At 33.9% G+C, this 13442-nt stretch overlaps 1 protein-coding gene across 1 annotated transcript; it reads left to right on the top strand.

Annotated features, from left to right (window-relative positions):
* The first annotated feature begins 7204 nt into the window (after positions 1-7204).
* Positions 7205-8237, top strand: LOC129319033 (protein SMALL AUXIN UP-REGULATED RNA 12-like). Its single transcript, XM_054964064.1, has one exon. It carries the CDS (start codon positions 7262-7264, stop codon positions 7703-7705), a length of 444 nt encoding a protein of 147 aa, XP_054820039.1. The 5' UTR covers positions 7205-7261; the 3' UTR covers positions 7706-8237.
* The last annotated feature ends 5205 nt before the right edge of the window (positions 8238-13442 follow it).

Raw genomic sequence — 13442 nt, 5'->3', positions numbered from 1 at the left:
TCCGGCATGATAACGTTTAATCAAATCTTAAAGTTTTATCGCTGTGAGTTCGTGAGACCCACCATGATCTGACATATATCATTACCGATGATCTTATGATTTCATTGGAGTAATGTTTTTTATGCATGCTATGACAAATTTTGTGTGAAGGAAGGAGTCTGTGTGCTTGGTAGAAATCTGTGAGAGAGAGAGAGAGAGAGAACCTTTGGAATAAGAAAGATATCATATCCAGCTCATGCTCACACCGCGAGCCCAAAGTCACGTACAGCGTAAGAAGGTCAAGATCAAGAACTTATAATGGGTAGCTTTGAACAGCAGTGGCGAATTTCTCGTCAGATTATTTAGCGTTACAGCCACACAGCGGAGACCTCAAAATACATATGGTGTTTCATGAACTAACCAAATTTTATAACCCACCCTTATTTAAACTAATTTTTCCATCAAGAGTAACACATTTTTAATAAGCAACGTTTTCTTCAACTGACTTTCTCTTATTAATTGTAGTCACTATACTTTCAAATTTTAACCTCCGACACGATCGTAGTAACTTTTAATATTATAGCTCCTCACATAATCTTTTACAGAGGCGTCTTAATTGGATATGGATTAGATGCCGTTAATTAATACATTGACGAATATGGCAGTTGGATAGGAAGGAGAATTAATCTGTTTTGGTGAGTGCGGGTGAAAAGTATTACTATGAATTATGATGGTTATTTAGGGTGGTTGGAGCCGCTAACAAACACGCAGTATATGTATGGTCAAGAACACGCCTTAGCCATTACTAAATAATACTTGCAAATATTTAAGGAATATATTAACTAAAAAAGAAACTATATTTTATACGAGAAGAGATCGAGCATGTTAATTTGAGAATTTTAACTACATGTTTCCAACAGGGGGATTAACTAGATTATTTTACATCACGTATATGTTCCACGTAAGTTGACCCTTGTTTTGTTTGATGGGCTGAAAAATTTGAAACTTTTGCAAATATAACTTATATTATAGAACTAAACCATATAAATAATCAAATATTTATTATATTTTATATCATGATAGTTTATTATATTTGTTAATGATAAATTCTTTGTACATCAATAATAAATTTTTTGTATATCAATGTGTATCATTAGTCATATTCTCAAATTTTTAAAAATTTGATACATATTTTTGAATACAAGATTTTTTTAGTCAATGGGCAAATTTGTTTGAAAATTTTTAATAGCAACAAGAAATAAAAAGAAGTGATAAATAAAATGAATTAAAAGGTTTTAACGCCACTTCTTCCTTTTTTTTTAAATCCAACGCTCCATAAAATTTTCTTTCACATCTCCCTGTCGTGCTTCTCAAATGGTGGACATTTACAGAAATTAAATATCAAGTAAATATTGATTTGATAATTTTGTAAATAAATTATAATATTTAGATCATGTAAAATTGAATTGTATATGTAATTATAAGTAAATAATTTTAATAATGAGAGTTTAGATAATTATAATTTTTTATTCTCTTACATGCTTTTAGCATTTAGAAGATGGAGATAAATAATAATTTGTTTATTTTTAGTTATACTTAATATGAATAATATATTAGTACATTCCATAAACAACAACTTGTTTTATTTTCATACAAATCACTTTAGAATTTGTTATACTGTGCATATTTAAATTATAAAAATATAATTTGTTATTTCGCGATACTCACATAAATTAAACTTTAAACAAAAATATGTTCTGATTCAAAATTTATTAACCTTTCCTCAGCCAAATCAATTTGAACCAGATGTTTCCAACAGGCTTCCCTTTTTCACGGATTAATTTTCTTCTAATCTTGCGGGCTAAAGTTTTTTTGACAACGACGCTCCAGCATGTAATTAGCCCTTCCTTGATCAACTCATCCATCAACACCCCTTTTTTATATCAATTAATTAATTAATTAAACTTTGACATTTAAGTATTTAATTAACCTCCAGGTACTAGAGATTTCCCTAACAATTAAAACTACATTATTTACATGAGCAACTCGTCTCATGATTCCGAGTCTCTGAGTCACGTACAGAGCCCGCCAGATTCTAGTTCGTATTGGTCGAGACATGCCAAGTTACATATGATTTTAAAAACCATTTTGTAAAGAAACTAGACATGTGGAAGCTCTAATAATTTACGAAGCTGATTAATTACTGTGTACGTTAGCGCACGAATCCGTGGGCTCGAGATCTCCATTAACATTGGGAAAATTACAACCCTGTATATTCTCCATACTTCAATTATCATGACAAGTCAAAAACTGTCGCGAGAATATAGGCAAGCAAGTCCCATTATAGATTGGCCGATAATAATATTATTATTATATTTAACAAAGAAAATAAAAGAAAACTATTCGGTATCAAACAAAGCCACCGATTGCATCTTCTGGCGTATTCACTCTTATTTCTTAAAAAAGTTTATTACTCACAACTACCAGCTGCAAGCATTTTAAACCGATAATGAAGATGAACAATATCTGCATATGAACGTGTGCATGTGTATCTATATATTTGCTTGTTGTTATGTGTTCACGTATATATAGATATATATATTTTCCAGTATCAGTGGGCGGGGCAAGAATGGGAGTAGCAGTGATAATGCTGATTTATTTCTGGCGCAAGATAATATATATGTGGAGCAACGATCTCATAACGTGGGGCTTATCCGTCGTCAGGGTGTTGTTATTTAATTGATACACAAAAACGGTAAGTGCAGGAATGAACATGAACCAACATATTACACAGATATATATATATATATATATATATCTACATATACACACCCTGGGGAGAGAGTCCACATATATTTGAGCAGCAGGCTCTATTAGTGGCCTCACATAACTAGAGCCCTCACTTATCTAAAGTGATTACATATATGAGCGGGATCTGACTGTGGTCTCTGAGACCTTATTTTAATGCAAGGGAAATCCAAGTTTGTAAAAAGGAAAAACCGTGAATGGACCATGACAGCGAAAAATCTTGATATAAATTGAAGCTCAAATATGAACGGTCTAACCCTTGCAAATCTTTGGGCGCCACTAGATAGAGAACATTTCTTTCTCTATACATGAATACCAGTGATGTGGAAATTCGACCCAAAAAATTAATATGGAAAAGCATAAAATGTGGTTCTGGTGATCAAAAGTATAAGCATGGATTGAGATGACGCAACTATGAAAACATTGAAAGTCCTTTTCTTTTAAGTAAACCATCCAATGTCTAATGCCAAAGCAAATCTAGATCTAATGGGGTCAGGATCTTTTCAAGTAAAAACTCTATTTAAACGCTGTTACATTTTAAAGACTCAAACTCAAGACTTTTGGTTAAGCTAATATAATTCCTTGTTAATAGAATCAAACACTTGTCATTCATTGAAATCCTTTTCTTTTATTTGGTCTGTATTGTACCCTCAATTTTTTTCCTTTTTAAATAGGTCTAACCACTTAAAAATATTAGAATGTGTATTAAAAATTGGATTGGTTATTAAACCATTTGAGGTATTGGTTCGGAGATTAATAGTTAGAATCATGATTAAATTAATTATAAATAAAATATTTTATTGAATTAGTCAAGATACTAGTTAGATTGGATTGAGATGACCTAGTTTTCAATAGCATGGAAATATTTATCTTGTTTTGTCATCTACTATAGAAAAAGAAGAGAGGAAAAAAAAAAAGGGAAAGGTGGACGGTTTAGCAAAGTCTTTTTCTGCACGCAGCACCACCGAAAGTCTGATTCCCGTAGCATAAAACTGAGCAGGCAAAGTTGCAGGGTATATGAATAAGTAGTAAGATGAGAAGTTGTAACTTGTAAGTGCCTTGCCCTATATACCTAGCCAGCATGTGGCAGCTATATATTAATTAGGTTATATTCATCTTAATTAGAGCTATACTCAGATGGGGTTCAACCTCACTTCTTCATCCATTATCCCTACTAAAAAAGGCAAGACATCACGACAAACCCAACTGCAACATCATCAGTTTATAAATGCTAGCCTATGCATGAATAACTGATCTATACTCAGTTTCAGAACACGCGTTAGCCTCTCACTCTTTCAACGTTCCTGATTAAACTAATGGGTCCGGCTTTTCGGTTTTTTAAATCATCTTTTGTCTTGTAATGATATTGCATGATAATAAGATATGGAAGGATGTAACCATATAGTATAGCAGCTTTCGCTTTTTCAGTTGAAATAAGAAAAGAAGTTTTAAATTTACAGATTGACCGTACTAAAAAAGTATTGAAGGTTATGGTACAGTTCAAATATACAACTAAGCACAGCCGAATCTGGACGATCAACCACTCTGTAAAAGTACCCACCATAGCCGTTTTCTCCTTCTCGCCTCATCACCACACAATATTTTTCTTCTTCCATACGCTCAACATAATGTGGGACCATTTTGCAGTGATCATATTAAAGATGGGTTTAGCATAAGGAGCAAATATCTCTCTTTATTGCATTAATTATAAGTTCCTAGTAAAATTTTCTGAGTAACTGAGAAGATATAGCTGTTTGGTTAGCAGGGAAAAAAAGAGAGAGCAGAGAATGGGGCTTTAGGCTCAAACAATAAAATTGTGGCATTCAGAGAAGGATGCATGTACTTAGAAGAACATGCAGAGAGTGGACCCACTAATCAGAATTACATTTGACTCCATTATTGTGGCTGACAAGTTTGAAGTCTTGAGTGATTAAGCATATAGGATTGTCCCCGATGATGATGATGAATTGATGATGAGTGCCGCGTGTCGCCAGTTGATAGGAGTGTTGTTGTTAATGAAGAAGAATAGAGGGACTAATATGGTGAAGTTGAGGATGAGATTGGGTGAGGTGGATGCTGAAATCCAAAAGCAAGAGGGGGATTAAGAGGGAGCTTTTGGCAGCTTGCTTTTTGGGAATATTTATACAAGAAGAAAAGGGAAAGATGGGGCATAGCCGCACATGGGGGTTATGGTGAGATTTGGATTTTCAAGAGTGGGAAATGGTTCGGTTCCTGAAACACATCAATATATTAAGATTTCTTTGCTTGTTTCTTAGCCTTGCCTTTATATATTTAAAGATTCCTTTTTAGAAAGCCTTTATATATTGATATAAAAGGTTGGCCAGCCTAGCCCCAAGAGCTTCAATATAGTACATGGTATGTCTGTTGATAGCTAGTTTCTCTTTTTCCTACTCATTACTAGGAAATGTTACGGTTTCAGAGTAGGGCTGCTGGCTGCCAAGCCTATCATAGTAATGAACCGTAAGCTTGAATCATTGTCCAGTCATTGCTTCTCCATTTTAATTAATTATGGTTTCATATAATTAAGTTTTCTTCATATATCAAACAACAAACAATCACCACACGGCACTTGCCTAACTCTCTCAAGATTTAACAATAGAAGATATTGCGGGTCAACGTCTGTTACAATTTGTTCCTATAGCTACCTAGATACATCGCAGTGCATTGTATTTTAATATGTAAAATTCTAACACAAATTATGTTCACATTACATTACATCATGCCTTTGTCAATTTTAGATGTTTTTGTTGAAAGGAATTGTTTATTCACGCTTGGGACACAATTACGTATTACAACATCTCATGGATGTATCTGAGAAATGGGAAAAAAAGGCGCAATGTTAATGTGAAGGTCGATCGGCTCAATCATATGCGCATTGTCCATGCACTCCCTTGGAGATATTATATAACATTCTACGGGGATTATACACGTGGAGGTTGCACAGAATTATGTGAAAGTTACACAAAGATTTGTATTAAAATTTACATGGCAAGTGTACCGAAAATAAGAATTTTTTTTTCATTTTTAGATAAACTTATATAAATAGTTTTAAAAGGTTTTTTATTTCAATGTAAAATATCATGGAATCACAATGGGGTCCCAAAATTTAAAACTTATAACAGTTAAATCTCCAATAAAATTTTCTAAAAAATTAATTAAAAATATTAATTCAAATAATTATAAACATAAATCATAACTATAAATTGAAAGTTATACTTAAAATTTAAATGTCTTGATTACCATTAAAACTCCTAAATTTATAATTATTTAAATCAATATTTACAATTTAACTTTTAAAAAAAGATTGTTAGAGAACCAACTGTCATACATTCATTATTTTAGGATTTTAATGTCATTCTCCCAAAACATTATAAATAACTTATAAATAAAAGGAAGATAATAGAAGTATTTTTTTTTTCCTTTACCAGACGTACAAGTAACAAGATAAATATATTTTCAACTTCGTATTATGGTGTAACAAAAATTCAGCTCTCAGCCGAAAAACCAGCCAGCATTTAGGCCTAAAGCCCCGGGCGTGCAAGCCAACTCGTATTGAGCAACCCATGCAAACTCCGAGCCTTCCCTTTGATCATTGCTAAAGAAGTTTATTTCTCTCTCTTGATAGAAGAGATAGTCAAGCAGCTTGTTTTGATTTTGAAAGTAAGACCCCAATTTATTGTCTCTCAAATTTATAATTTTTAGAAAAAAAAATTTAATTACTTAACTTTTTTTATTTAAAATATTTATTTTAAATTGAATCAGTGTACCTATTACAAATTATTTATTTTATAATAAATTATTATTAATATTTACATGTCTTGATTTAATTGGATAAGAGTATATTAAATATATTAGGGTAAGTTTATAAGTTTTGTCCTTGAAAAAAAAAACTATTCCCATTAGTTGTATATAGAAAATGCAAATTTTCATCTATTAGTATAGTTTCTAATATATATATATATATATATATAGATAAATAAATACGCAAAAAATATTTTTAAGAAAAACAACACACATTTTTACAAATAATTAACTTAACAAATTTTTTCAATCTCTATGAACTAGTTATATATTTATTTCAAAATAAGAGTAATTTTTTTAAAAAAATTCCATTAATTATATTTTAAAATATTTAAATATTTTATTTTTAAATATGTTTTATATTTTTAAGAGAAGGAATATAACTAGAGAAATTAACATCGCCAAGATTTGATAATGCATTTCCGTGATGTCCTTGATGTTTCGCCACAGAACTCCATAATCAACGAATTACTGACGTGCCACATACTAAAAGGGTGGGGGCAACAGTTCGTAATTATTTACAAAATCAAGGGCAGCTTCTCAAACTTTAGCACTATAAAGTCGTAAACTTCCCCACATGGAAAGAATACAACCCTGGGTGCAACCCAAATCGAACCAAACCACAGCAGTGTCGTTTACCGTTCGCGGTCCAATGGAAGTCGGAAAATGCAGCAAAATCCGGTGCATTGTCAGGCTGCGTCAGATGCTGCGACGGTGGCGCAATAAGGCACGCATGTCGTCGGGGAACAGCGTTCCATCCGATGTCCCGCCGGGCCACGTGGCAATCCGCGTCGGCGGAAACTCGGTTAGGTGCGTGGTAAAGGCTACCTATCTGAACCACCCCTTCTTCAAGAAGCTGCTGAATCAAGTGGAGGAAGAGTATGGCTTCTCCAACACCGGACCGCTCTCCATTCCCTGCGACGAAGAAACCTTCCGAGAGGTTTTACGGTTTGTTTCGCGATCCGACTCAGGCAAATCGACCCGGTTCCGTAACATTGACGAGTCCCACAGGTATTGCCACGAGGGTTTGAGGACCAACCTGGAAGTCTGGCAAGAATGTCGGCCGCTACTTCATGGCTTCACTTCTGCTCAGTGATTCGAAGAGGGAAGGGTTTGATTCTGAAACCCCATGGACTTCGATCTCGAGGCGCTCTTCGTAATCTGAAAGTAGATCCAGCGAGGAGGAATTAAGCAAGCTTGCAGGTGCAGAGCAATGCTGGTGCCGGCAGGGTGGAATTGTGGTTTTATCTATGAAAGCCATGGGAGTTTCTCACTGCAAGCTTGTTAGAAATTTTCCGATATTAACAACTGAATATGTTTGTTGATCCTCGGACTCGTCGTTTTTTGATCGAAATTCTTGTGTAGCCCACCTCTTGTCAAGGATCTTCAATTCTGGACCTACAAGAGCTAATTGTTGTAAGGAGCCCAAGAACGCCGAGGAGATGATAAAGGGGGACGAGTTATTTTCCAAGTTTCATCGGCACATTTTAACCGTTTCTGAGGGTGAACATCGATGACGCTATTTTTGTAAATAAGTAATATCATTTTTTTCAGCGGGAAATTTATTGATGACGAGAATCAATTAAACTGTAGATAAATTTGAAAATCAAGCCTATTTTGTGCCTTCATTCCTGTGACTGTGTCTTTTTCTCGATCTTGTTTTTTGTGGATTCTTCTTAGGCCATTGTGAGAGTTGAAACATTGCATATTTAAATCATTAAATTGAATTTTATAATTTAAGTTTGATTATTTTTAAAAATATATATTTAATTTAAACGATTTAAATTTACAATAAAAGAGCAGTGAAAAGACAATACAGTGAAAAGAGAGAAACTGACCCGTTCCAACACTTTTATAGGCAAAGTCTCATTTGAATGCAAAGCATAATTTTGTTGCAGAATTATCTGTGTTTCAGATGGATTTGCGCCCATCTTCTACTGGAGAGAGTAAATATAAAATTAATGCTACCTTTTTAGTCTAAACGGAGTCACTGAACTTCCTCATTAGATAATAGTTGCAACTAGAATTCCCTTCATTTCGGAGTGATGTTCAAATATTCTTAGTCACTACATTTTTTATATGGTTATATCAGATTTGAGTCTGAGTCTAAATGTAAATAATTCCCTCAAAGAGTTTGTTCACATGGATTCAAGCTTGAAATTTCATGCTATAATTCTTTTCAACAGGACTAACGGCTGCTGGTTCACTACTAGAATTTTAGTCTAAGTGGTTCTTCCAAGATTTTCCAATAATCCAGAAACCAAACTAGGTTCATCAATGGAGTCAAAACTCACGTGCAAGGTTCGGGTGATCCAGATGCAAACAGGTCCGCATATGTTCTGGTGTTCGGTTAATGTGATATTGTGATGAGATTGGGATACAATCATACAGCTTTTTTTTTTTTTTTTGGGCAGCCACCTTTCACATTATATCAAATGTAAAGTTGCAAAAACCTTGTTTCAGGTGTCCAACTGGGCTACGTCTGACAAATCACTTTATTTATTAAACGAAGGCCACATTTGGGGAAGGCTAGATTTCGGCCCATATTTGCATATTTCATTAAGAAAACCCAGAAAGGACGAGGAGCATATTTGGGCTTCGTGGTAAGCTGTAAAAAGTATTACGTCGTGATTCCTAGTTCACTTGGAAATAGAAAACCCAAGAAGGATAATTGTCCATTTTCTTGGAAACTAGGGTCTAGGATCAAGCGGTTGATAAATATTAGTCACAATGTAAGACGTAACCATTGTATCCCCCCCACACTCACAATGTAAAACGTAACCATCATATTCCTCTCTGGGGAGGGGGGAGCAAATGCTGTTGTATTAACATTTAACAGTTGTTTTGTTGACTTTCTCTTAGGGAAAAGAAGCAGATGTTGCAGTCGATAAGGGCTGTAATAAAAAGCACTAGTTTTACTTTTTGAAAACTATAAATACATATCCCCTCCGGTTTCAGATATATGAAAAAAAATAACCCACATTATTTTAGAAGTTGATTAATCAAGTGATTCTGTCTGAAACTGAAATTTTAGACTAATGTTTACTTTTTTCTCTAATTTAATGATACTTTCCATTTATGATGTGCACTTTGAAAAAAATTCTAATAAATGCTCCTTGAAATTTGTATTTTTACTTATAAAATATATATATATATATATGTGTATGTATGTATGTATATGTATATGTATATGTATATAGTAATTTATCTTATAATAAAAGACGGATGGACTAACAAATATGTGCCATAGATGTGTCTTCTCTGATTTTTTTTTTTGGTACAAGTGTTTTTGGTGAATTGATGGTGGAGATGGGAAACTTGGTCCATGGGTAGAATATTGGTTTTTAGATGTCTAATATGACTTTTGGTATAATATTCTCTTACAAATAGCGCTTAACAATTTAGAAAATAAAAGCATTTAAAAAGGGCTCACTAAATTATAACACAATTGTGAGAGAATGTGCAAAGGATGTCTCAAAAATTGCATTAGGTTAGTTCAAAGTTGTAGCTAGCCGGCCCAAGAGTGGAGTGTGGCCTTTATTGAAGCACCTCCCATCTGACACTAACAAGGAAGGAAAGATAGAGTAGTCAAGAAGACCAATATTCAATATTCCCTCCGGTTTCATTTATAAGTTCCATTTTAGAAGGTATATTTGGTCTCATTTATAAGTCATGGTGCATCTTTTTAGGTAATATTTGATAGGTATTTCCAAAATTACCCTTCATGAGAGAGAAAAAGTAATAGGACATTACTTTTTAGATTTGTTATATAGGGACATGTTTGAAATTTTACTTACTTTTATTCTTTGTACTTTTATTGTATTGGTATTGATGAGGTTGATAGAAATGACTTATAAATAGGATCGGATGAGTACCATATAAGATATTTAAATCAAAATAATCATAAACAATCAACATTGGTGTGATTCATCACGAGGGAAGAACTGTGGGGCTTCCTTGTATTAACGAGGCTGCCGGTGGTTAGGGACCATACGTTGCTGAAAACTTCAACGTAGGCATGTAGGATTAGGATCAGGATTAATCGTACATTTGCAGCTTTCTGCTCGTATCATGTTTTTCAAAGTGTGTCACGCTTTTCAAAACCCGCCACCAAAGTTTCTCTAGTCCAGCCATCAAATGGTCCACAACGGTGGGGATAAAATTGGAATTAAAATGCTAACTGTTCTGTCAGCACCGAGAAAGTGAAGTGGCACCACAACTAGAAATTTTAGAGAATGTGAAGCAGAAGTGCAGAACCAACAGAGAGACTTAAAGCGTGCATGTGAACAAGATTGAACCGTATGTGCGTCCAACACTTCTTTGCAGGCCGGCCCACTGAAACAATACAAGTGGGCGTTACTGTACGTTTCGGTAAAACAGTGAGAAACGAACAATAATGAAGCACGCTTTTTCGAACTTTACTAGAGCTCTGTAAAATCACAAATAAATGCATCCAACAACAAAAGGACCACCAGTTATGAGAAGTCTTCTCATCTACGACTACGAAGTAGAGCTTATTATAAGTCCAGAATTCTCTCACTCAATACATTAGGCAATGTTTAATACAAGAAAAAGCTGTTATCTAGAAAGAATAGAGGAAAATCCTAGTTTTTAGGATTAACTTTCCCATTCATTGAAGAGCCGATCGAAGAAGGCCAATCATGAAAAGACTTTCACTAGCAAGGAAATCAAGAGAAGTGTCATTTAAGTGAAATGTTGTAAAGTGTAGCTGTCAAGAGCATCAACTCTTGAGCTTCGATGTAGTGGCCGAACCAAATTGAGCTGAGGGGGCTAAATTTGAAAAATATTAAAAATTTAGTGCATAAATTTTAATATTTTGTATCCATGGCCCTGAAAATTTAAACTACTTACCCTCAAGTTTGAATATTTATCACCCAAACCTTTCAGCTCTTTTAAGATATTGCACACCTCATTTAGAGATTTTAGCTCCACCGTTATTGAGATGCATTGTTATAAGTGTCATATTAAGGAATTTTACTAATTAAGTGGAGCTTTGGAAAGTTCTGGGAGTTTTTCATATCACAATACATTTAGACCCTCAAGGCGTCGCACACTAACAACAGATTCTTCTGTCTTTAATTTATCCACTGTCATGCTTTATTAACACCGAACTAATTTACCATTGGCTCATGCACGGCCAAATCTTCACGAGTAAAGAAAAAGGGCAATGATTAGCATGTTCTTTTTTATTTTCACAAACTCCCGAACTCATAATCAAAGGCTTGGCCTCATTGTTGCCTGTCGTTCTCATCGCTGTAAGAATGGAAAAAACAAGATGAGTTAGTGTCAACGTGAGAAAGTGAAAAAGAAAACAATAATGATGAGGATTTGTCATAATGGAAAGAGATTACATTATATTGACAACTATATTATAAACTTAGAAAGCTAAAATGTTAAAAACAGAGAAAGAATGATAAACATGGACCATGATGGGTGCTGGTCTGCCGGATATGGTGTTCTAAATTACAGTATAAGTATATAATAAATGTGCCCTAGCTCCCTGACTCGTTTAGTTTCGTTCCTCCCCCATGCTGCTTTCAAGGATATTTGTCCTCTAGTTTTGTCCACACAAAAAAAGTGGAGGGGCTATTTGGGGCACCTTTTACTGTTGGTTTTGCACTGAAATTGCCTATAATTGCGATTAATAATGCTTTTTTCATATCCCAGCTTCGAACACAATATCGCCATCACCAACGCGTAAATGGGTAACGAATATTTAGTGTCGTGCCCCGTAGGTCACTTCCTGAAAGGCAATGTATGTGACTATATATGAGAAACCCCCCCCCCCCAAATTCATCTATTTGAGAAATTAGACGCACGGGGAAATTAATTATTTTAAATTAATATTTTTATTTAAAACTGGGAAAATCAGGAAACAGTGTCTCTCTATATATACATGGCTTAATTCACCGCTAAGGAAAAAAAAATAAGGTTTCGAAAACTAATATTAACAGCCTGTTTGGTTTCTATTTTTATTTTTAAAAAATATTTTACAATACATTTTTTAAAATTATTTAAAAAACAAAAAAGATCTGTGTTTGGCTGTGTTAATTTAAAAACGATTTAAGAATTAAAAAATTTACTGATAGCAATAGTTACTAACAGTTAATGACAATGGCTTATGATAAACATTAGTTAGAGTAATTGTAGTTTTTAATAATAAAATATAATGTATTTTAAAAAAATAAAAGAAAATGGCTTTCAGATATTTATATTATATTGTTTGTTTTTTAAAACAAAAAATGAAAACGGTTTTAAAAACAATTAAATTCTAAACATTTATTCAAAGTCGTCTTTCTAATTTTTTTTAAAAAGTTATTTTTAAAAATAAAAACCGAACAAGTCCTACATGTTTTGATGAATAGCTATTGATGGCAAATATAGAGTGGAATACACATGTACATATTATTGCAGGGCAAATTGACGATCCATCTTATTGTTATTGAATTCACTCTAATAAGATTAAAAAACATGAGAAGAAGCGCACATGAGCAAGAGAGAGAAATATGAATGAACAAAGTGAAGGGGTAGAAGACTTGTGAAAGGATCAAAGGCAGATCGAATCCGATGAAATGGATAAACAAAAGAGAAATCACTAACTTTGGCCATCATGATAGAAAGTGTGTGTGTATGTGTGAAGTGTGGTGGGTGGGGAGTGGGGTCCTCGGAGCGTATAATCATTGTTTAAATGCCATAATACATACCCCTCCATCACTTTTATTTATATAAATAAAGCTTTCGTACCACCCAAGCAAAGCGCTTGAAATTTCCCCCCCCCCCCCCCATAAACATAAAAGACCACATCATTCCCA

This window comes from Prosopis cineraria, unplaced genomic scaffold (genome assembly GCF_029017545.1).
Source record: "Prosopis cineraria cultivar Desert tree isolate PC_DT_omini unplaced genomic scaffold, ASM2901754v1 PC8, whole genome shotgun sequence".
NCBI lineage: Eukaryota > Viridiplantae > Streptophyta > Magnoliopsida > Fabales > Fabaceae > Prosopis > Prosopis cineraria.
The sequence above is the reverse complement of the archived record's forward strand: the minus strand, read 5'-3'. Positions and strand labels throughout refer to the sequence as shown.